The sequence below is a fragment of the Limanda limanda genome, chromosome 11 (genome assembly GCF_963576545.1).
Source record: "Limanda limanda chromosome 11, fLimLim1.1, whole genome shotgun sequence".
Taxonomy (NCBI): Eukaryota; Metazoa; Chordata; class Actinopteri; order Pleuronectiformes; family Pleuronectidae; genus Limanda; species Limanda limanda.
The window spans coordinates 24,706,677-24,728,338 of record NC_083646.1 but is presented as its reverse complement, the minus strand read 5'-3'; the positions used below and the strand labels follow the sequence as shown (position 1 = coordinate 24,728,338).

Genomic DNA, 21,662 nt, shown 5'->3' with positions numbered 1-21,662 from the left:
CTAGATTGTATATTTTGAATTCGAAGGGTTCATTAGAGTTTGAATACAACCTTTTCCCCCACATTCGCATGAATGTTCAAATGTTTGAATTTCGAAATAAAAAGTGAAGCCATAATAGACAATACAGTTTAAAACCATAATATATTTGAATGGCTTCGGTACGACCTCAAAGACACACATAACACATTTTTAGTACACTAAACGCAGATGTGTAAACTCCACAGGAATAATGCAACAATTTAGACTTGATGCTTGAAAGAGACAGCTTTAAAAATGATGGTCAAAGTCGATGTCAAGACATCCTAAGTGTGTTGGTCCCTGGTGCTGCATGTGTCAATCTCTATAAACACTGAATCTTGAAAAGAGATGGCATCATCAGGGTTATTTCTTCTTCACAATAAAAGAGAGAAACACATTTATGCAAAAAAGTATTTTCACTGGCTGAGTAGAGCAAACAATATGTCTAAAACGGTGTTTTGAATTCCAATTTGGGCAATAAAAGTCTAACAGCAGCAATAATAATCAGTTTCAATGATAAGAGAAAAACAAGGAGATAGAGCAGAACAAATAGCATAGTTATATCCCAGCAGCCTGTTTGTTGTTGCAATTTTTTAAGATATCTTCCACTAGATGGGGCTATTTTATTTTGAAGAGATGCATTTAAGAGTTTTTTTGTAGTAAAACATCTGTGATGGAAATTTATTGTTTACACTTGATAACTATTTGAATGTTTATGATCAGCCGAGTTACTGTTTGCTGCTGTCTCTGGCACTAATTTCCTCTCTATTTGGTGAGTAGTCATCTGTGGAAATAATGACAACCCTGTACCAGCCAATTTGATTTAGGTGAGTCATGCAGGTTAATCTCTGTGGTTTCAAACAGCATTTACATGTACAGCTTCAACATTCACTAATGCCATAACCACATTGGGAATGGTCCTGTGCTGCCACTTCCACAAAAACTGGTGCAGTAAATGGGTCTTTTTATGTTGTAGTTTTGCTACACATGAGAGTTTATTTCCCGGATCCGAAATTTTCCCTGATCTGAATCTTGCATGCTGTGATGTAAGCTTGCTGTCACATTAAAGAAAGTCGATAAAGTCAAATAACAAACAGCTGTAATCGTTTTTGGATCCTTTTGAGAGTTTGGCATTAAGTCTTTTGTTTTTCTTCAACCTGTCAGCATAGTAGAAGGACAATAGCTGCTCACACAACAACTTCTGGCAAACCTTGAGTGTTTCTGTGTGTGTGTGTGTGTGTGTGTGTGTGTGTGTGTGTGTGTGTGTGTGTGTGTGTGTGTGTGTGTGTGTGTGTGTGTGTGTGTGTGTGTGTGTTTGTGTGTGTGTGTGTGTCTATGTGTGTACGTTCTTATTAATGTTGCCTCTTTAGGACCTTGTCAGGACCAGTTGACCTAATGGGAACCAAAGCTCAGTCAAAACTCGTTTGAGGTTGTGGTTAAGTTTAGGGGTCAGATGTGTGTGTACACTAATTTCTGTTACCTTTTACTATCTCATAAATACTGGAACAGAACACTATACTGTACTACTCAGGATCAGTACACCTCTTGTGGAAAAAAGCCTAATAGGGTTAACATGCCATTCATGTGCTTCCAGTTAAGGTAAGGGTAAGGTTTTAGGTAAGCTGTCCGTGATGAATGGAAGACAGGGCAAAGTCAATGTCCTTATAAAAATAGCGGCACAAACCTGTGTGCGTGTGTGTGTGTGTGTGTGTGTGTGTGTGTGTTAGCTTTAGACTGGCTTTAACTGGCCTTTTAACAGGCTGAATGTATTTTCCATTACACATTCAGAAGAGACTAAATCCCCCTATCTATTTTCTCCCAAAAGCTAAATTTATATATTTTTGGGGGGCAAATTGGGACTATTCTGTGAATCTGCACCACACATCCTCTATATCCAAACCATGCAACCATATCTATCAGTCAACCAGAGCCTGTGTGAGATGAGAGTCTTTGTGTGAATGATTCGTGTTTATTGCCATGCCTGGCAGTGGTCGGGGCTTTGCTCTGTGTGTGAGATGTTATCTGAGCTTTTTCCCCCTTCCATGTGATTAAACCTAAGAAGGTGAAACCAGGCAATGTTTAATATCCATCAGGTTTCTTGGAGGTCATTAGCCAAATGTGTAGAGATAAGGTGCAACTGCTCGTACTATGCCCTGAGGTGCCCTTTCTGTGGAAGTGCTTTTTTTACAATGATATAATAACTCTGCACATTCAGAGTGAATTAATACAAGCATTAGAAAATGTCATCTTTAAATTAAAGGCAGTGAGATAACTCACATAAAGGGGCTGTTGCTTCAATTACTTTTCAAATCTGACTTGTTCTATGTCTTGCTGCTGCCTTTTCGGGTTTTATCAAGTTGTTTTTTTTTGCGGAAATAATCACCTCCTGCAGTGATTCAAGGTCGCAATATTTTACTTTATTTATGCGATATCATATATCAGGACACAAAGAGAGAGACTAGGAGCAAGGTGCATTTCATCTTAGTCAAGTTCATGTTGAGTGTTTGCACAAGATGGCTGAGCCTGTATCCAAAATATTGTATAAAAGCAGGAAGTGTTGGCATATTGTCCATATATTACTTAATTTGTTTGCACTTCAGAATAATGCTTAAAGCAAAGAGCATAACTTTAATTTCCATATATATTATAATTTCTTACATATATAATATAGCCATGAGGAGAAAGTCAAATTTGTATTGGAATAAATTCAGTTTTGACTCTATTTGTTTAGTTTGTGAATCACATTACCAGACACTAAATGCGAAATAACACTGAAATATTTATAACGGTGTTATAAGTTAATTAGTACATTTGAAGTTCTCACTTTACCCTAGAACACTACCGTCGGGTGTTTTTTACCCGAGCGAGTGTGGTCATGGGATTTTCATTGTGTTGCTGCTGTCTGAGTGACGTGGGTCTTGGGTAGCTTCAGTCTGCTCACTCACGTCATAGAAGGTCGGCTAGTTTCCCTTATCCCATCCCTGTTTTTTTCAATTGGCACATGTTCGGGTAATTTTCACCCGACGTTAGTGTTAGAGGGTAACATTTTTTTTGAATATGGTATAAGTTGTAAATGATGCAGGCAGACTGTGCCTTCACCGGACATGTCCCAGAACGGTTGGACCGAAGAACAAGTTCCCAGCTCTATTATTTATTATTTTAGGAATTTGTCTTTAACGACCCCCTAATTTCTCACAAATTTTTAGAGCCTTTTTATAGGGTCCCCCATGAAACCTTTTTTATCGTTTTATGAGATGTTGTATCGGGGAAAATAAAAAAAGAGTACTTCAAATTGCCATGTATTGTTGGACATTAATATATTTTGATGAGAAGTATTTTTTATCGGGTGTATTATATCGGGTAAAATTTACCCGATGTTAGTGATGGTGTAACTAATTGTACGTTAGTGTTCTAGTTCTAATTAAGAGTGATTGTTCATTCACTAATTTAGTGAATAAACTATGTATAAATTGTCTTGACTTTATCTTGTAAAGTGTATATAATAAATCACACACACAAAAAAATGTTCTTCTTGACATCTGCAGTATATAGTCTACTGTTGATATGAACAAGCCAGAAAACAGCATGAGAGAACTGCACACTTATATAGCTACAACATCTCCAAACCAGATCTTAACTAACCTTTTAGTTAAAGATGAGAGGAAATCCTTCCTGCTGCTCCATGCATGAGGACATCCAATCAGGCTAATTACATTCCAGACAAATAGAGATGAGCGCAAGACACCTGAATTTGTTTTCACACAGTAATCTTGCTAAACATCCTGCGATACATAAAAACATAAAATCCGAGGATTTGTCTGTTTCAGACCTGTACTTCACCATCTGTCCTTGTGTGCACCTGCACCAAAAATGAACACTGTGGTTCACTTTCAATCAATAACTGAGAATATCAAGATTTCTACTTTTCAGGAAATATGACCCTATACATCTTGCTAGGCAATCAGCATAAGTCCACAACATTGATATAGAGATGGCAAACAACTCCCCCCTTCCCCAGAGTTACTGGGATGGATAATCCATGTGTTTTTAGGCCCATTACCTCAACCGAGGCTGGGCTATTTCCATGACAACAAGTTTCTGTATCAGTCAAAATCGCAGCAGGCTCTAAGCTAATGGGATATTATTATATGACTGACGATGTCGAGTCAGTTCCTCTGCCTTAAGCTGATCCCCATGATAAGCAATCGGATTGTTGATTCTGCCAGCGTCCCCCCCCCCCCAGCAGGCGTAAACCCTATCAGGAGCTCGGAGTCTTGGATGAATTGTACCCAGTCCTTCCGGATATATTATCCAAGGCTATTTCATTTATCTGGCAATCACTGCATCATCGTATTACAGCATCACATCTGATCATCTCTAAGCAGGATTTCCGTGGCTCTAATGTGAAGAGCCTCTGAAAATGTTCAATTGGAGAAATTTCACACTCGGTTGTTGTTAAACTGACACTGGAACTGTTTTCCCCACATCTCTCTTAAGCGTTTGAAAAGTTTGGAATGATGGTATGTGGTTGTTGTGTCCCCATGATGACCTTTGTTGATTTATCTAGCACTGCCTCATCAATATTTCGGTTTATCAACAAATAGTTTCACCAAATGTCAACTGGGATTGGCTCCAGCCCCCCCCTAGATAATGGATGGATGACCACACAGCTGCAAAGTTAATGACCTTCCTTTCAGCCTCAGCTGCATTTTAAATCGAATGCTATAGCCCATATTCACAAATCACAATTTGTCTCATTGGGCTTTATCAATGTGTGACATCCTCTGCCATTAACCCTCAACAAGAGTAAGGAAAAATTACAAAAAAACTTTTAACAGGGAAAAAGGAACGTAGAAACCTGAGTAATAGAGCCAGAATGTGAGGATCCCTCTCCCAGGGCGGACAGAAGAGCAATAGATGCCACGTGTAACAGAGAACATCAGGCAATAAGAGTATTTATCTGAGTAGACATATTTTATATCAAGCAGTCCTGTTGTAATCATAGTCCATGATCAACAGCTACCACGATCAGGATCCACCATCACGATCCATTTCATCATAATCCACAATCCATCGTCATGATCCAGCTGAAAGCTCCTACTCTGCTTTTAGAGACTTTAGGGACAGCATGTAAGACTAAGTCTGGTAGCTCAGTGCTCTGGTGTGATATGGTACTACGAGCTCTTTAAGGTGCCATATACTGTACTGGTTTAAAAAACGAATGGACGACATAAATAACCACACTCAAATTTAATGAAATTAAATAAATGAACAGACTATATCCTCTTGTGCCGTTCAGAGTAGGGGACACAAGTAATTATAATGTTGGGTTAAATTCAAACAATTGGATTTAACTGAAGTTCATCGCTGAGGTCTGATTTTAGTTCAACTTCACTTTCAAAGCCATGGAAGTTTTTTCCAGTTTTGGTCTTAGAGGATACAAATAATAAGAGAGTGTTATTTATCAGCGTCAGCAGCAGGAGCAGGAGCAAATTTGATTCCATGGTTCACAGAATTCATGAGATATGGAACTCATCACAGAGGGATTGTGGGTAAATCTTTCATGGTAATATTTTTTTTAAATGATACAGAAATGAAAAATAAACAAACCATAAAGGAGGATATGGATACTTTTACATTCAAAAAATATTTATGAGAGAACCTGATATTTAATTTTCAATAATAATAACATACTAACCTACGACTCATACTACTAATAATATCTTTATCTATTGAGCACTTTTCAACACAAAGTAAAGTTCGTACTACACAACAACAAAAAAATGGTTGAAATACAAAAGGATAACAACAATACCAATAACTTGTATAACAAGTCATGATGCATTTAATATTTCGAAGAAAACCCTACGGATTTGAAAACATGTAAATTTCATACATATCATAAGTGAAATCTCTGATTTATACAGTGACTTCAGAAAATATTCATACCCCTTCACCTTATTTTGTTGTTATTTAAGATGGATAAAATTGCTTTGCTTTGTTTACTTAACGATCAATCTACACTTAATAATTCATTAAAATAGAAGAAATGTGGGATGGAAAAAAAACTCAAGTCTTTACTGTGGTGCTCCAAATTGAAGCTGTTGGTCATGTTTTCCCCGAGATGTGTCTTCAGTTTGATTGAACTCCACCTAATGGGGCCTGTACTTCCTGAACATAGTTTGTAGTCATGTAGCCATGTAGTAAGTAACTCTCTGTAGACCTGTAGGTAAAATGTGGCAAAGTGTATATAAGGGCATATGCCCACAATTCTTTGCTCCTAGTAGAGTTAGACTTTGGTAACAGGTAGGGTGAGGAACTGCAAAGGCCTTGGTCAGAAGTTCTCGTCAGCGATGGCTGTGAGACACACTGCAACTCAGGAGTACTCAGGAAAATGAAGAAAACATCATGAATTTCACAACACATCTGCAGCGAATACAAAATACTCAGACTCATAAAAGAAGAAATACTCAGGACACAAGCAAATTATCACAAAGCTACTAAGAAATCTACCAAATACTAATTACACAGTGTATAAATCCTGCCAGTACCAAATACTAACAACACAACCAAATACTCACAAAACTACCAAATATTCACTTTACAGAAAAATACCCACAGCACTAGCAAATACTCTCAAAACTACCAAATACTTATGACACAATGAAATACTCATAACCCAGCCAAATACTCACTACCAAATAGGTCTACTCAAGATACTACTTATTACTCAACACAACCAAATACAGTACACACAACACCACCTCATATTCATAACATAATCAAATACTTACAAAGCCTGGTATTTAAGGTAATCTGACTAAAATACACTTAATTGATTGAGAAACGGGCTAACGTCATGTTGGATAGCAATATAAAATGCTAATTTTGTAGGATCTTAGTCTGTTTGCATGTGTTTCCTTAAGTGGAAGTGCGTTGAGCGGTCAGAGTCTCTGTAAGAAGGAAGGACAACCACCTCAGCAGCACTGCAGCTTTCAGGCATCTCATATGAGGGAGGAGAGAGACGTAAGCCTCTTGGAGTAAAAGGCATGAGGCCCGGAAAAGCACAGGTGTAAATAATACTTTTCCCCAAGGCTCTGTTGTGTTCAAGTTCAAGTGTACCCATGTATTCCCTTGACAGTGTGACACAGCATCTACAATGCTCTGTGACAAATGAAAAACCTGCCTTCAAAATGATTGAGGCGCTATCAACAAACTGGACTTTAAGTGACAAAAGTGTAATACAGCATCATCGTTCCTGGCATTACTATTTATATTCATCGTGATACAGGCTTGTTCTTTACAGATGCATAAATATGTGGGCAGCGTTGTAACGTTGAGATCATTGTGATGACTTTACAGTGACATACAGCTTAACCAGTGCAGCTTGGACATACATGTGGCTGAATGGACGTACAATATGTGTCCCTGAAATGTAGAAAGTACATGTATAGTGCAAAATGGAAATTGTACTTTAGCCCAGTAAACATTCTGCCACTGATCAGGTGCAGCAGAGCATGATGGAAGACTTTAACATGTGGAAACCGTTTCATGCATGAGTCAGTGGAACCCACTCTCCTCTGAGTGGGCTCAAAATTACTTTGTGTCAAATTCTGTGTCTTTGTTAAAAATAAATGTATTCTTTAACTGTCATTTTTTTTCACACCAATATTTTGAAAAAAAGGTTTCTATTTGTTTCAACATATTTTAGAAAAAAAGAAAAACACTGTTTCTTTGCTGTTATCAAGTACATTTTACACATTAGCATCTTCTTAGTAATCTTTACAATGTATGAGTGCAATGGTTTCTGCACTCATCATTATCAATCATTTTGTAACATTTTGTTAATCACTTGGGAAGCAATTTGAACTGTTTGTTTGAAAGGTTCTATACAAATAAAGTTTGATTGATTGATGATTGTTCAAGCACTTTTACTTGGACAGCCATCAGAGAATGTTTAATATAAACCAGTGACCTGTTTTAATGTGGCGTTCCGTGTACATCTGTCTAACTGTTGGATGAAGCAAATACCATCTATATATAAAATATGAATCAAATGTATTTAGAACATCTATATAGTCGAATAGTAATTAGACTGTCAAATATTATTATTGTGAGTCCAGCATTGTACTTTTACTTGAAGCAAAAGGTACTTAGAGCTATTCATCCCCAGCAACATGCAATCATTTTAAAGAGATAGTTCACTAAAAATCTACATACACTCATATTCTATTCACCGCTCTGCCGATGGACGGGTGGGTGAAGTGCTCCAGTCCACAACACACTTCTGGAGATTCGGGGAATCAATAAAATTCCTGTGGTGGCATCCAAGTGTCTGTCAGCCCCGACATTCACATTCCACTCGAAACGGGGTCATTTACATCAAGCCGTTTCAAGGTCGGACTTGAATATCGGCCTTACAGATACTTGGATAACACTACAGCAGCTGTATGGAAGCATGTTAGGTTTGTTTTCTGTTTTTTACGTTTGTAGAAGTGGTCACCATTGACTTCAATTGTATTGGAAGTGTTTTGTTGACTCAAACACTTCACAGACCCCTCCATCGGCATAGTGGTGAGTAGATAGCCAGGGAAATTTCATTTTTCAGTGAACTATCCCTTTAAATATGAATCTACAGTGATAACAATAATTTAAAAAAAGTTTACAAAGTAAACAATGTGGGATATTTAGAATACTTCCAGGTCCAACCAACCTGGAACACCTGCCCCACACACACTGTCAGACGAGTTTTCTCCCCTTGTCAGTTTGTGCCCTTGAGCAAGGCACACAGACGCTGTGCAGAGCAAAGAGAAGCGCTGCTGGAGGTGACGCTAACCTTTAGAGTACTCACAGCAAACTGAGTCTCTTTTCTGTCATATTTCAAAATCACATGAGGAGACTGGTGCTTGTGCTGAACCTCCTCCTGCTCATGCACGGACGTGCACCAACGTGCCCTGTAAGCCCACATATCTTGGCGGACTGAAGCTGCATTCCGCCCCACCCCTTACAAACATCATCACCGCCACTGTACCTCAATCAGGAAGCGCCGAGATACGTTTGTGTTTTTCTTTTCTTTTTTTTACTTTATTTCTGAATTTTTTTTGCTCTTTATTGTGAAGGAGTGATCGGGGCAGCGGTGGATCAGGACGGGGGGGGAGAAGGTGTTTATTGTAGCCGAGCACCGTGGATCCGTGCTGGGGGAAAGGAGACTGACAGTTGGCCACATCCAGTCCGAGGCTCTCAGCTGTAGATGACACAACCGGAGAAGGGTACGTGCACACACCGAGGGCAGAGGCAGGCAGAGCCCGTTCAGACCAACACATGGTTTGCATCCCACTCCGCTGCTTTGTGTTTATTTGGGTTCGCGGTGTAAACACAGGCTCCACGTCCACTTGTTTACTGTGCGTGAGGGACGGACCTGCAGGGGGACATGTGGTGGTGGTGTGTCCACCCGGTCCACCTGAAGTCAGCCTGAGCATATGTTGTTTAATAATAAGCATCAGCCTGTGTCTCTGTTTGTCATGTGCTTCCACTGTGTCCCCCCCCTCTCCCCGCAACCCCCACTACTACAGCCACCCTCTGTCTGTCTGTGCGGCTGAACCAATCACAGCCGACACATCCGGCAATTTAACGCTTCTTTGCCCAGAAGTGATAGAATTCACAGCGGTGATTGATGGACGAAGGTCGGATCTCGACCGTGAGAGGGTTCTCTTGAAATCGGCGTGCACACAGCAAACCAAACAAGACTGTGAGCTCGTAACATTCACGTTTCCCTCTGATTGCTGCGAGCCGTTCTCTACCGGAAACCCCGCTGTGTTGTGGTGGCAGAGGGCTGGTGCACCAGCAGGGAAGCCAGCTGTTCCGTTCAATTACATCGAACATACGCGTTAACATGGGGGTCAAACATAAGCCGAATTCAATAGTAGGTCTAGTAGATTCTTCTGATGTTAAATGTAGTGGTACACGAGGTATGGCAACGTGCTCCAAAGCGTGTCACATTTAAATAAGAGGATACTTAAGGGAGTTTGCACACAGGAATGAGAGGGGGATGTGAACATATTAGCATTGACCCACTGTGACTGTGAGCAGGTTCTTGTATGAATGATTCCAAGCACATTTGATCATGTGCATAACATAAAGGAACCAATCTTAGAAGCGTCCACTACAACAAACATGTTGTCTTGTGACATCTACATGGAATTTACCACAAATACAATTGCATCAACTTTAGAATACTTAATCATTTCCTGTAAATGTTTGCATCACTGCTTGAATGATAAAGACATGTGGCATCTCTTTTATTAAAAAAAAAAAAAAAAAGAAAGTGTGTTCAGTAGAAAGTCACTCAGTAGAGCACACACCTCTGCCAAGGCCCAACAGTCTTTTTTCATAATTTCTTCTGTCTCGCAATATTAAAGAAAGTGAAAAAAAATATTCCTGGATCCGCCACTGCTTTTGATCCACACCAAAATGTAGCGGGTTCTTCCCTGATGTACACTACATCTTTCCATCATGTTTTGTGTAGTCATGCGTTCAGTTGTTTTTGTGTACTCATGCATACAAACAAACCATCAAGCAAACAGACAGGGGTGAAAACATAACCTCCTTCAGTGTTGTCTCTATTGCCTTCTGGTTTTCCTATCCTGTATTTTCACGTCTTGTCTTGACCAGTGGACACACTGGTCTGCTGTTATCCAGAAGACAGAAACATACATTGTAAAGCCTGAAGGACATTAAGTATTACATCACTCTGTAGAGGCAAGAACCCATCAGCAGGAAGCTCCACTTGTTACTTGACTTTACATTAAAAACAGAGCAACAGGAAGTGTATAGGCTTCATAGGCGTATGTGTTGAAAGCAGCTGTTCACCACTGCGCTGTTGGTGGAAAGAACAGCAGCATAGGACAACAGTCGAAGATCCCAGGACAGGCTTGGAGCTCTAAAGATTTACACATGGTTACTTCGATATAAAACAAGAGATTGGAGGCCAAAGCTTTAGCGATCTCCTAACGCACTGTCACTGTTATACACGGTCTATAAATAACGTGCTCACACATGAGTGGCCGCTTATGTCTGATCTGCACTGATTTATTAAAGCCTGCAGCCCTGCGGATCCTCTGGTCAGACAACACTCATCAAGGTAACCTCTGGCTCTGGTTTGATGCAAATTACACACGCGTTTAATAATCATTGTGTCTATCTTCAGAGGATAAAGAACACAAATCATGATAGGCTGTAAAACAGAGGAATCTCACTTTTTTTATTTGTACTGTCAGTTGAACCATGAAATTTGAATATCACACCGTCATGGTCACAGCATTGTCAAATAAGATGATTGTGTTAATAATGTTTCACTTTAGTGACAGATTGGTGCAGCGGTGATAGGAATCTCTCTTGGTATGATCTAATGGATTCGATGGAAGGTCGATGATTATTAATGGGACAGAAAGAGCTTCAAGTGCCTGTAGATGCCGTGGAAAGGTGCCAGCTATTGAAATGTAACCTTCACACAGTGTGAGGAGAGAGATGTGTTTGCCTGGCGAATACCTGCATTCCTTTGCCTTCTTACAGGATTGGCCTCAGCTCAGCTAGGAGAGAAAATGCCAAGAGGTTTTCTCAACCGTCACGTGTCTCACTTGGCATTCCTTTGTCTTTAAGCACAAGACGGGCTTATAGCAGCAACCGGCCCAGAGTGTAGTTTTGCAGGCAGTTATATGGAAAGTTAGGTGGTCTATCATAATTTTCCATAACAAATGAAGCTTTTCTTTCTGCTCGCTTTTATGTATGAGTGACTGCACATGCACCACATCCACATCTGCTTTATCTTTGCAGGTGATGCACTGAGGTTAGTCAACTTCCGTCCTCACTGACTCGTAAACTTCCTCTCTTCTCTCACTTCCCTTCCCGTCTGCGCCTGTTCTTGGCAGACAGGTTGAGTCACATTACCTATAACACAATCATCTTGTGAGTTTTTGCCGAAGGCGTGGTGCTGTCACTCAGTCGCCTCAGGGTGCTACGGTGACAGCGTATCCTGTCCTCTGCTGTGGCGTCACAGCCTGTAATGTGTCAGCTCCTCATGGCAATCACACCAGATGGTGGAGTTGAATATATCTTTTCCTCCAGATCCAATGGAGAGGTTGTAGCTCGGAATAAGGCAAACCCCAGGTGGCAGTGGCAGCATCTCCACTTTAAGCCTGAGGTCCTATCACTAGAACACCCCGGGGAGTGACAGGAGGTGCCCATGCATAACGAAGGCAAAACAAATATGTGCTTGAATTACCAAAGCAATCATTTGACAAAGCATTAGACCCCTGGGGCTTGGAGTATTATCCCCCCACCATTTTCTAATACCCTCTTTAAATAGAAAAGTCACACACCAGTTGTCAGAAAATGTGCACAGTAACAGCTGTCCAGATGTTCGCACCCCCTCCCTCCATTATGTCGTGGTAGAGAGTAAAGATCTGAGAGGGCGGTGGTCCTGATGCTTCAGACAGGCAGCTGGAACCCAGAGGCGTCTTTCTGTGGTGGAGCTGCTGTTCAGCCAGACAGACACGACTCGCTGGACACTGAGCTGACAAACGTACGACTTCCCCTCCAGCTTCATTCCAGTGCACCAGCTCTCACTGATTCACAGAATTGAGCTCCAACTACACTGGCTGGGAGTGTTGCCTGGGAGTTATGATGGTCATGGTGAAGATACGGTGATGTAAGGATGAGAAGGGCTTTATCGTGTATTCCATATGATTGTGACAGTCAGAAGTGTTCCACAGATGCACCCTCCGTCTTAAAGGGATAGTTCACCCAGAAATTAAAATGCACACTTGATCTCCTCACCACTATGCCGATGGAGGGTTAGCTTGAACGACTTGTTGTGGTAACTGTGTTTTCTAAGCTGTAATTGTTGTTTTGATAATAGTTTTGGTGACGGTCACTTTATTATTATATTGCCAGGTTGACATTAGTTTTGTTGTTTTGATCCTCTCATTGACAATAGAAATACAAATAGGGTAGATTGAGACGCATGAGTTTCAGGAGACAGTATGAGACAAGCTCCAGGCCCTGCGGTCATGACTTTATCCTCTGCTCCTTAAAGAAAAGGAGTGTGGTACGTCACATGATGTATATCCATACGAGGCATGTTGTACGTTGTTCCTCTTCTTCACTTCCTCTTCTTAACTCAATTGAAGTCTTAACCTTATATTCTATATCAGTTACATCTCTCAGTGCTACAGATATTACAAGGGATATATATCTCCATCCTGCAGAGCAGCCAATGAACTCAGGATCAAAACCTGTGCGGGAGTCCAGGGGTTCGTCCAGAACAAGGGTAATGACTGGGCCTGGAAAGGTCCAGATGGGACTGAGGTTTTGAAGCTTAGACAAATGTATATATAAAGTATATATATATATATATAAAGATCCATCTATCCATCCATTGTCTTCCACTTATCCGAGCGTGGGTCACGGAGATAGCTGGCCATACAGGGTATTTCAGACATTTCTTGCTTTCGACCCATGCTTTCCAGCTCTTCCTGATGGGATATGTAATCCCTCCAGTGAGTTCTGGGCAGCCCGGTAAACCTCCAACAGAAGGTGCCCACTAGGCATCCTGATTAGATGCCCAGACCACCTCAGTTGCCCGTTTCAATGTGAGGTAGCCCTGGTTCTACTCCAAGCTCCCTCCAAACTCTTCTCTAAGGCTGTGCCCAGCCAACCAATGGAGAAAACACATTTTTGCGGCTTGTACTCACAGTGTAGTTCTTTGCCTCACTACTATACTATGGGTTTTTGTCTTTTTTTTAATGAAAATGATGGGTGTTATACTGTTGGGGGATATTAGTTTGCTTAGTACTAATGCAAACATTTCACACAGGCCTATTTTATAGTACAATTCAAAATTGTAAAATTTAAGAATAACATTACCCATCATATGCTTGTTTACCAGTCAGTGGCAGATTAAGTTATGTTGGGCTTTTTTAGAAGATGTTTTAATGTGGCTTTTCATAGTTTTCTTAATAACTAATCATTGCAGCCCAACTAATCATAATAAGAAAAGCCCTTTTCAAAACAGATGTGCATGCGTCAACGAAACTCCTAGAAGAAAGAAGGCCATGCCTCTGGATCTCCAGACTTTCCCACCAGTATTTATACTGAATGAACATCGTTTGACATGCCTTTTCAGAGCAATGTCTATGTCTTGGTATTTATTGACTGTGGATTAAAATTGATGACACTAACCACAAAAATGCAACACAAGGTGTATTCAGGTATATCCCCAGAGTGAAGTGCTTGTGTTGTTTTAAGATGTTCAGAGGGAGAGATGTTTTAAGTAGAGAGGAAAGCAATAGAAATATGATAAATAAATACAAGCAATAATAAAACAGAATGTGCGTGGTGAAGACCAACTGGTTGCTCAGTAATATCACCCACAGATACCCTTATAAACAACACCCATCATGTTGCCAAAGTCCTGATGGAAAGCGCCGTCACACCCTGATGCAACGGGACACCTTTGCCATTATACTCCAGCCTCCACTATCACGTTGGAAAGTTGCGGCTTGGAAAGATTCTTTCCTCTTCAGCAAAAAGGCAAAGCAGACAAACAACTTTCTATGCAGACTTGTGATGAACATAGAGCAGGGCTACGCAACCTTCCCTTCTTGTCCCTGAGATGCTTTGGGAAGGAGGCAGAAGCTCTAGAACACAAAAACAATGGAGCTACAGTGTTCCTGCGAGGGTTAGTTTTCAGTGGTAGGGAGACTATAAAAGTCCTCAAGCACTCAAGCAAATCCCATTAGGGATCACTCTATCCATGCATAAGCCATAGCACGGCCGTTCCCTTTAAAAATGTATCACAAATGAAAGTGACCTCTTCAATCAAATCAACAAGCTGATATAGCAGCCAAGTGCACTTTAACTGTATAAATGCAAATTTTCCCTTGCAACTTTTGTCTTGATTGGTTGTTTAATGCCATGAAAACAAATGTCATGATTGGCAGCTGAGACTGACTCCCAGTCAACCTCATTAACACGGCTCTACACCACGAACACTGTGCACACTCTAAAGCCAGAGGTTGACGTCAAAAGTCTAAGATGGCAGTACACCTTTGCAGGATATTTTAGGTTCAGTTTTGTACCGGAGGAAGTAGAATATCTGTTTTTTTGCATCTGCTGCAAAGCTTGTTCATTCAGTTATCAGATGTGGCTTCATGTTGAACACCACATATTACACCTTTTCCTTCACTTCCTGCAGTGTGCACTCATCACAATACAAGCAGATACCCTCTCTCGTGGACAGACGTTGACCTCTGACCTCAAATCTCTTGTTATATAGAACAGCACTCTTCCCCGGTTGCGAGGCAGTGTGTAACTGTATTGCTATTTCTCATTTCACTCTCTCTTCTGCACCCCCCCCCCTTCATACACACAGACCCACATGCTCCGTATTCATTACGTAATTGACTCTTGCAGTACAGCATTACACAGTGCAGTCACTGAGGGCAGCTGCAGGGTTAGAAGAAGCCGTTGTCTCGCTTGCACAAGAGCAAACTTGAAGCAAAACAAAGGAAGGAGGCAACGTCACACAGATACACATGTGCTCTGGCTACTTCCGGCTGTTATTGTCGCCTGAGAGATGGTTCAATATGAAGAGGTTTATTTATCAGCAGGACCCTGCACAGTGTTATATACCATGTAGGCCTTTTATTTCAAATATGCATGCAGTGGTTAAAGAATACATCTACGGCAGATAAGTGCATCTCTAGTGCTTCCTGTGTTTCTCAGTCATATGTTTGTGTTTGAGAAGTCGTGAGGACCAGACTAAATAGAGATGTGCCTGCGTGTGTGTGTGTACCTACTTCAGAGGAGAGAGGTGTTATCTGTATGTCCACACGGAGTGATTCATTTGAGGGAGCGCAGAGAGCCAGGGACATATAACGTGGTGACATGTGTTACTGAATGTGTGAACAATAGCTGAAGCAAGGTGTGCACATGCTGCACCACATAATCTGGTAATATGCCTATATTCAGCTGCTTCACATTATAACAAGATAAATGGTATGTTGTTATTACAGGAAAGGTTTTTCCTCTTGTTATAGTACAAAGAATGTCTAAATAAACTTTTCACATTATGACCAGATTCTAAATCATTTTTCTTTTTCTGGCATGGCAGCTTTGAACTTCTGAAGCTTAATACTAGTGTTGCATGAAGCACTTAACATCGGAACTTCAAACATTGGAATGTATACTACAGTCAACTCGAAGGTGACTCAGTAGAGCGCATACTTCAAGCAAAGCCCAACATTATCCCCCATTCTACTAGTTCCAGATTTTTATTTGGATTTGCACCAAATTGCACCAAACACTCCTAAATAAATGTAATATTGAAAAGCGTCCTATTTTCCAATGAGTTTCATCCCAATTATGCACATAATGAAATGTCTTTTGTATAGAGCTATGCAAGGACTGTCAGTTACAGATGTAGAGATATGACCTGTACTGGTCCCTTTGAGCAGAGACTCTACAGAGGCAGGAGGTGTGCTCATTGACTCATCTGCCCGGTTTGTGTTGACGGAACATCAGCCTGAGATCTGCGGACAGATATTAGCACGGACCAAACTGACTAGTTTCCACTCTGTTCACCAGAATTCCATGCTCTCACATCTGTGAGCCAGAGATAATATCTCTGCAGCAAACACAAACAGATCCGTGTTCAGAGTTTTTTTTTATTGTCTGTCCCTCTCATAAATGTGATCTGCAGATTTGCGATGAGATTTCCACAGACAGCTGACCATCCTGAGTCATGACGCACCTGTAAACTGCTGGGAGTCCTCCTTACAGATTATAACCATTCTCATCACAGTTCATGGAGTAGCCATGACTCACATTAAACGCAGGCAAAATTCTCTAACATAGTTGCTGGGGATATTTGTTACTGAAGTAAGTACCCCTCCAAAATATTTACTTTGATTAAGAAAATATGGATTGTTGTCCAGATCTGCACCTAATTGCACCTTTTCATAGATTTTTTTTTCCTACTTTTTCAATGAAGATCTCTACATTATCCCTTTGGTAATTCATAAAAAATATAAATTAGCCCCTTAAAACGTTCATGAGTTCTTCCTTGGCCTGTACTCAATCCTTACACCAAGTTTCAAGGCTTCACTAGTTTTAGTGTAATCTTGCCACTAAAGCTTAGATAACAAGGAGGTAACAAGTAGCCACTGCGTAAACATAATATTTACGGAGAAAAGGAAATATGAAGAGTGATCTTGGGAAGGATACAGCCATTATTACTGTGTTGCTGCTGCAGTAGTGTTACCATCTGCAATTTAGTGCGCATCAGTTTAAAGGACCTGTTAGAATCTGCTTATTTGACTCTCAGACGAAAATCAGGAAGCAGCTAGTTAGCCTTTACCATGAATACAAGTAGGAATGAGAAACCTTTAAACTGGTGCTTTTCAAACCTAAGTTATTTTGAGGGTGTCATGTGCTGGAACAGTTTATTCACCCACCCCCCACTTCTGTGCAGCATCTGGTTGCCCGGCAACCGCACAGAGATGATTCTGGGAACTCACTGCAGCCGGCCGTTGCTCACCAAGAAATAGTTACAGCAACATCGACAAATTTGTAAAACCACAAAGTCAGTTTTTGCATTTTCCTGGCAGATGACCAGTAGTGATTAGAGGTAGGAGGTTAAAATCTCACCAAATGTAACGTTTTACATTCTTGTTGTATGTAGGGGAGCGATATAGACAAAATGTTATCATGCTAAAAACTAAATTTGAATCAATCATTATTGATGATTATCATGGTAAATCACATAAAGATCATTATTTCTCTCAGGTAAAAAGTCAGATTATTTTGCTCTGGAGTAAAATATGAGGAAATCTGACCATTACTTAACAGCTGATTATTTCACTAATCTAAGCAAGAGCATTTGAGGTTGTTATTTTTCATACCTCTCACTTAGCTTTAACAATACAGAAGCGTTGTATTGATTTATATTGTTATATTGCTATTATGCAAAACTATATCCCAGTCCTATGTGTTCCCATGATCTCAGCCTGCCTTTAGTACTCACATAGGAGGAGACCAGGAAGGAATGACCTACTTTACACCCACCCTCCTCTTGCGTGATGGTTTTCTCCCTGTGTAAAGGATCTTGAAAAAGGTTGTTTAATCTCCTGAACATCATCACACACCGACCTGTTCTTGAACTCCACAATTACTGCTGTAGATATGTGCATTGATCAGCGGACGGGATGTATGGATCTATGCTAATATAATGCAACTCTGACTGCCCATACTGTTTTTCTGCTTCATCTCCTGTGTTAAGTCTTCAGTGACCTCTGCCTGAGTAAAATATCTGATTAAATCCCATAAAACCAGAAGCTAACCACCATGAGGTCCATATTCCCCAAAGATGTTTTTATTTCCTATGTTCTTCTGTGGGAAAATTGCATGTATGGACTCTACCGGGTGAGAACATTTTGATATGCAATCCTGGTGCACGGAACAAAACGCACCACATTGTTGACTCTGCTCCTCACTTCCGTCTTTTTTGTGAGTCATAGTCTCACATCACTTGGTTTCGTCCTCTCTGACCCTTTGTTTGTCCTCACTCAGACAGAGGAATCGTGGTGTGGCTTGTAATTTTTCCCCTCCAAAATATTTAAACAAGAAACATAAGTTTCTGAAGTCTGATAGAGCAAAGCCATGATATTTTTTTATACCTTAATCTCCCCAGGAGTTTTACTGCTGTAGCTGTAGTAGATTAATCCATTCTCCCTCTTTGTCAGCGTTAAAAAAATAAAAAACTCACCAGGTCCTGACAGGAAGATTTATGTTGCAGCAAGTTAATATCCCTCTTATCTTCACAGGCCTACAGCCAGTGAAATAAGTAGCTGTACCACCTCTATCCTCACAGAATTAAACATGGAGGATTGTCTTTATCAGCTGATAAAATGTTACCTGAACTGAAATTTGCAGGACGGGTAAGGAAAGGTTTTCTGTTGCCCTGTAGCTATCACACACATTTTCTACAAAATGTAAAAGCACAGGTTATCCTCAGGGAGATAATCTACTTTTGATGATCTCTATTAAACTCTTCAGGTGTGAACACTGATCCCTGAAATCCCTGAGAAGAAGAAAATGGGGTTAAAGTAATCCAGTGTGTGCTGCAAACAGACAGCATGTGGTAGGAAGTGTGTTTTAAATGTCAGTATCCAGCATTTCCCCCCCTTTTTTCAAGCAAATGAGCCCCATGTCTCGTCTGCGCCGAAGCCGTGTAAAAACATTAATGGTTTATGAGGACGTGGATTTGAAATGGCCTCAGGTAATGGACAGCTCAGACAGACATAATTGCTCATACATACTGCCTGCAGACTCTGCCTGGAGCTGCTAATGGCTTCTTCCAGGTGCTGGCCTGCATGTAGCCTCCCTCTAATAAGAGCATCTTCCATTTTGATCTATTTAAAAGACAAAGAGACATTTTTCAGAGGACGCACTGAGCCACACATGGTTATCAACAGCAACCTATATGGGATGAATTGTGAAAGAAGCGATTGGATGTGACTTTTCCTCTCGCTGTCTGTTTCCCCACAGCTTCATATCTCTAAATTACAGGACGATGCGTGAGCACACAATAAAGACCAGGCAAACTTTTTTTTATGCCTAGTTGTAATTGCAGCCTTCTGTCACACTCGCACTACGTCTTCCTCTCTGCTCCTCTCTCTCTTCTCTCTCTCTCTCTCTCCCACTCACACTCTATTATGCAACCGTCTTTTCTTGCAAGTCCTCGCAGGATCTCAGATTGGATTGTGTAACGCTCAAGAGTGAAACTGCTTGCAAGGCCCCACGTCCAGCCAACAGTCTTTACTGGATATACATTTCACACGAAACTGAATGTTCAGCTGCTAGACGATATTGTTGTGTTTTATTGGGGGGCCGGTTGCAGCTTATTTTTGTCCTTCCTCGTTTGTGCTTTCTCAAACTGTATTGGTTGAACCACAAGCAGCTTTGCTTCAACCCACTCTGTTTTTTCCCCCTGTTTGGGTTTTTCCATACCAACATATTTCTCTACAATTTTAAACCCAGAAAAACATTATGTCTGGTGATAGCGTACCGGCCTCCAAAAGTCACAAGTCATAAATCTTGGCTGGCTGTATCATCAAGGTTGTGGACATCACTGTAGCTGAGTAAAGATATGCTATTAAAAGACAGGCTGGTTTGAGATTTCTGAAGCTGTCTCCACAGGCTCGACCGATTTAAATCAGAAAAAGGAAAAACATCCAGAGAGCAGCAGCTCTGTGGACATGAATGTTTTGTTGATGACAGAGGTCAGCAGAGGTTCATGCACATTTAACGTTTGATTAACTTAAATGGATCCACTCATTATCTACTCCATACCAATGGAGGGGTGGGTGAAGTGTTTGATTCCACAAAACACTTTTGGAGTCTCAGGGGTAAACATTGTTGAAGCCAAATCCAATACAATGGAAGTAACACTTTCTCAAGGTCTTTCTCATGATAACTGATGCTGTGTACCGGTCAGACTTGATCTCAGGACACTCAGCTTGGCTTTGGGAGAGACAATCGATACCTACTGTCTCTGTAGATAACACAGTGTTTTGTGGGCTTGTCAAGGTTTATTCTCCACCAGGCTACTTCACCTTATCCAAAATGATGGGGAAGAGTAAGTAATCCCGCTGATATTCTTACATATCTATCATTCCTGACATAACTCTTTACAACAGTGGTGGGCAGAACAACATCTCAGAAAGCACAACTCGTCCAGCCTTGAGGTGGATGAGCTGCAACAGCAGGAGACCACGTCAGGCTATATGAGTGTCAGCCAATAACACACATCTGAGGCTGCAGTGGACACAAACTCTCCAAAACTGTACAGAGGAGCTTTGACTACTGTTAGTCATTGAATGGTGACAGCGTTGTCCAAAATGACAGATCTTACAGCTGCACTACCTTCCAGTAGTTGACTTATCTAAGAGATAAATCTAAGAGATACATAAAATGATCACAAGTCCTTTCGATAACATGTATTTGGGTTGTGACGGTAGCTGCATTACCGATTTACCGCATTACCGCAATACCACAGTCATGTGATGCCTACTGCGGGATTGAGCTCATAACCGTCATCTTGGCATTTGGAGGGTAAAAAAGTATTTTTTCCTTACGGTATTTACCGACTCTGTCAGTAATTTACTGCTCCTCTATGTGTCTCTATCAATCACGCCGCTCACTGCCAACCACATCAAACCAAACCGAGCATGCCCGGCCATCTCCTTAGGCTCTCCATACATTCACTTAGTTTAATGCGTGCATCGTGTGTGAGAGAGGAAGAGAGGGCGGAGTGCGCACTGCTATGAAGAAAGATTTAACTCGTTGAAGAACAGTATCGATCATCGTGTGGTGATCAGTGTTGATATTGTGGTGTCATTTCAAACAAATCAATGTTTAAACTGTAGTGGCTCAGAGACGTCAGCTGAGCCTGTGTCAGTGAGAGAGAGAGTGAGAGAGAAATGTAAGCAGCGCAATAGGCGGTTTCCACTGTACTAGAATTTTGTCGCGAGGCGGCTTGGAATTTGACAGAGGCCGCAGCCACCTCGCATATACGGAGGAATACA

General features: G+C 40.9%; 1 protein-coding gene across 1 annotated transcript in view; it reads left to right on the top strand.

The window, feature by feature from the left end:
- The first annotated feature begins 9,201 nt into the window (after window positions 1-9,201).
- LOC133014236 (myelin basic protein-like) overlaps window positions 9,202-21,662 on the top strand; it is a 52,601-nt gene continuing 40,140 nt past the window's right edge. The window contains exon 1 of the mRNA XM_061081425.1: window positions 9,202-9,287. Within this exon, the coding sequence (XP_060937408.1) occupies window positions 9,269-9,287 (19 nt within the window). The 5' untranslated portion in view covers window positions 9,202-9,268. The remainder of the gene's footprint in view (window positions 9,288-21,662) is intronic.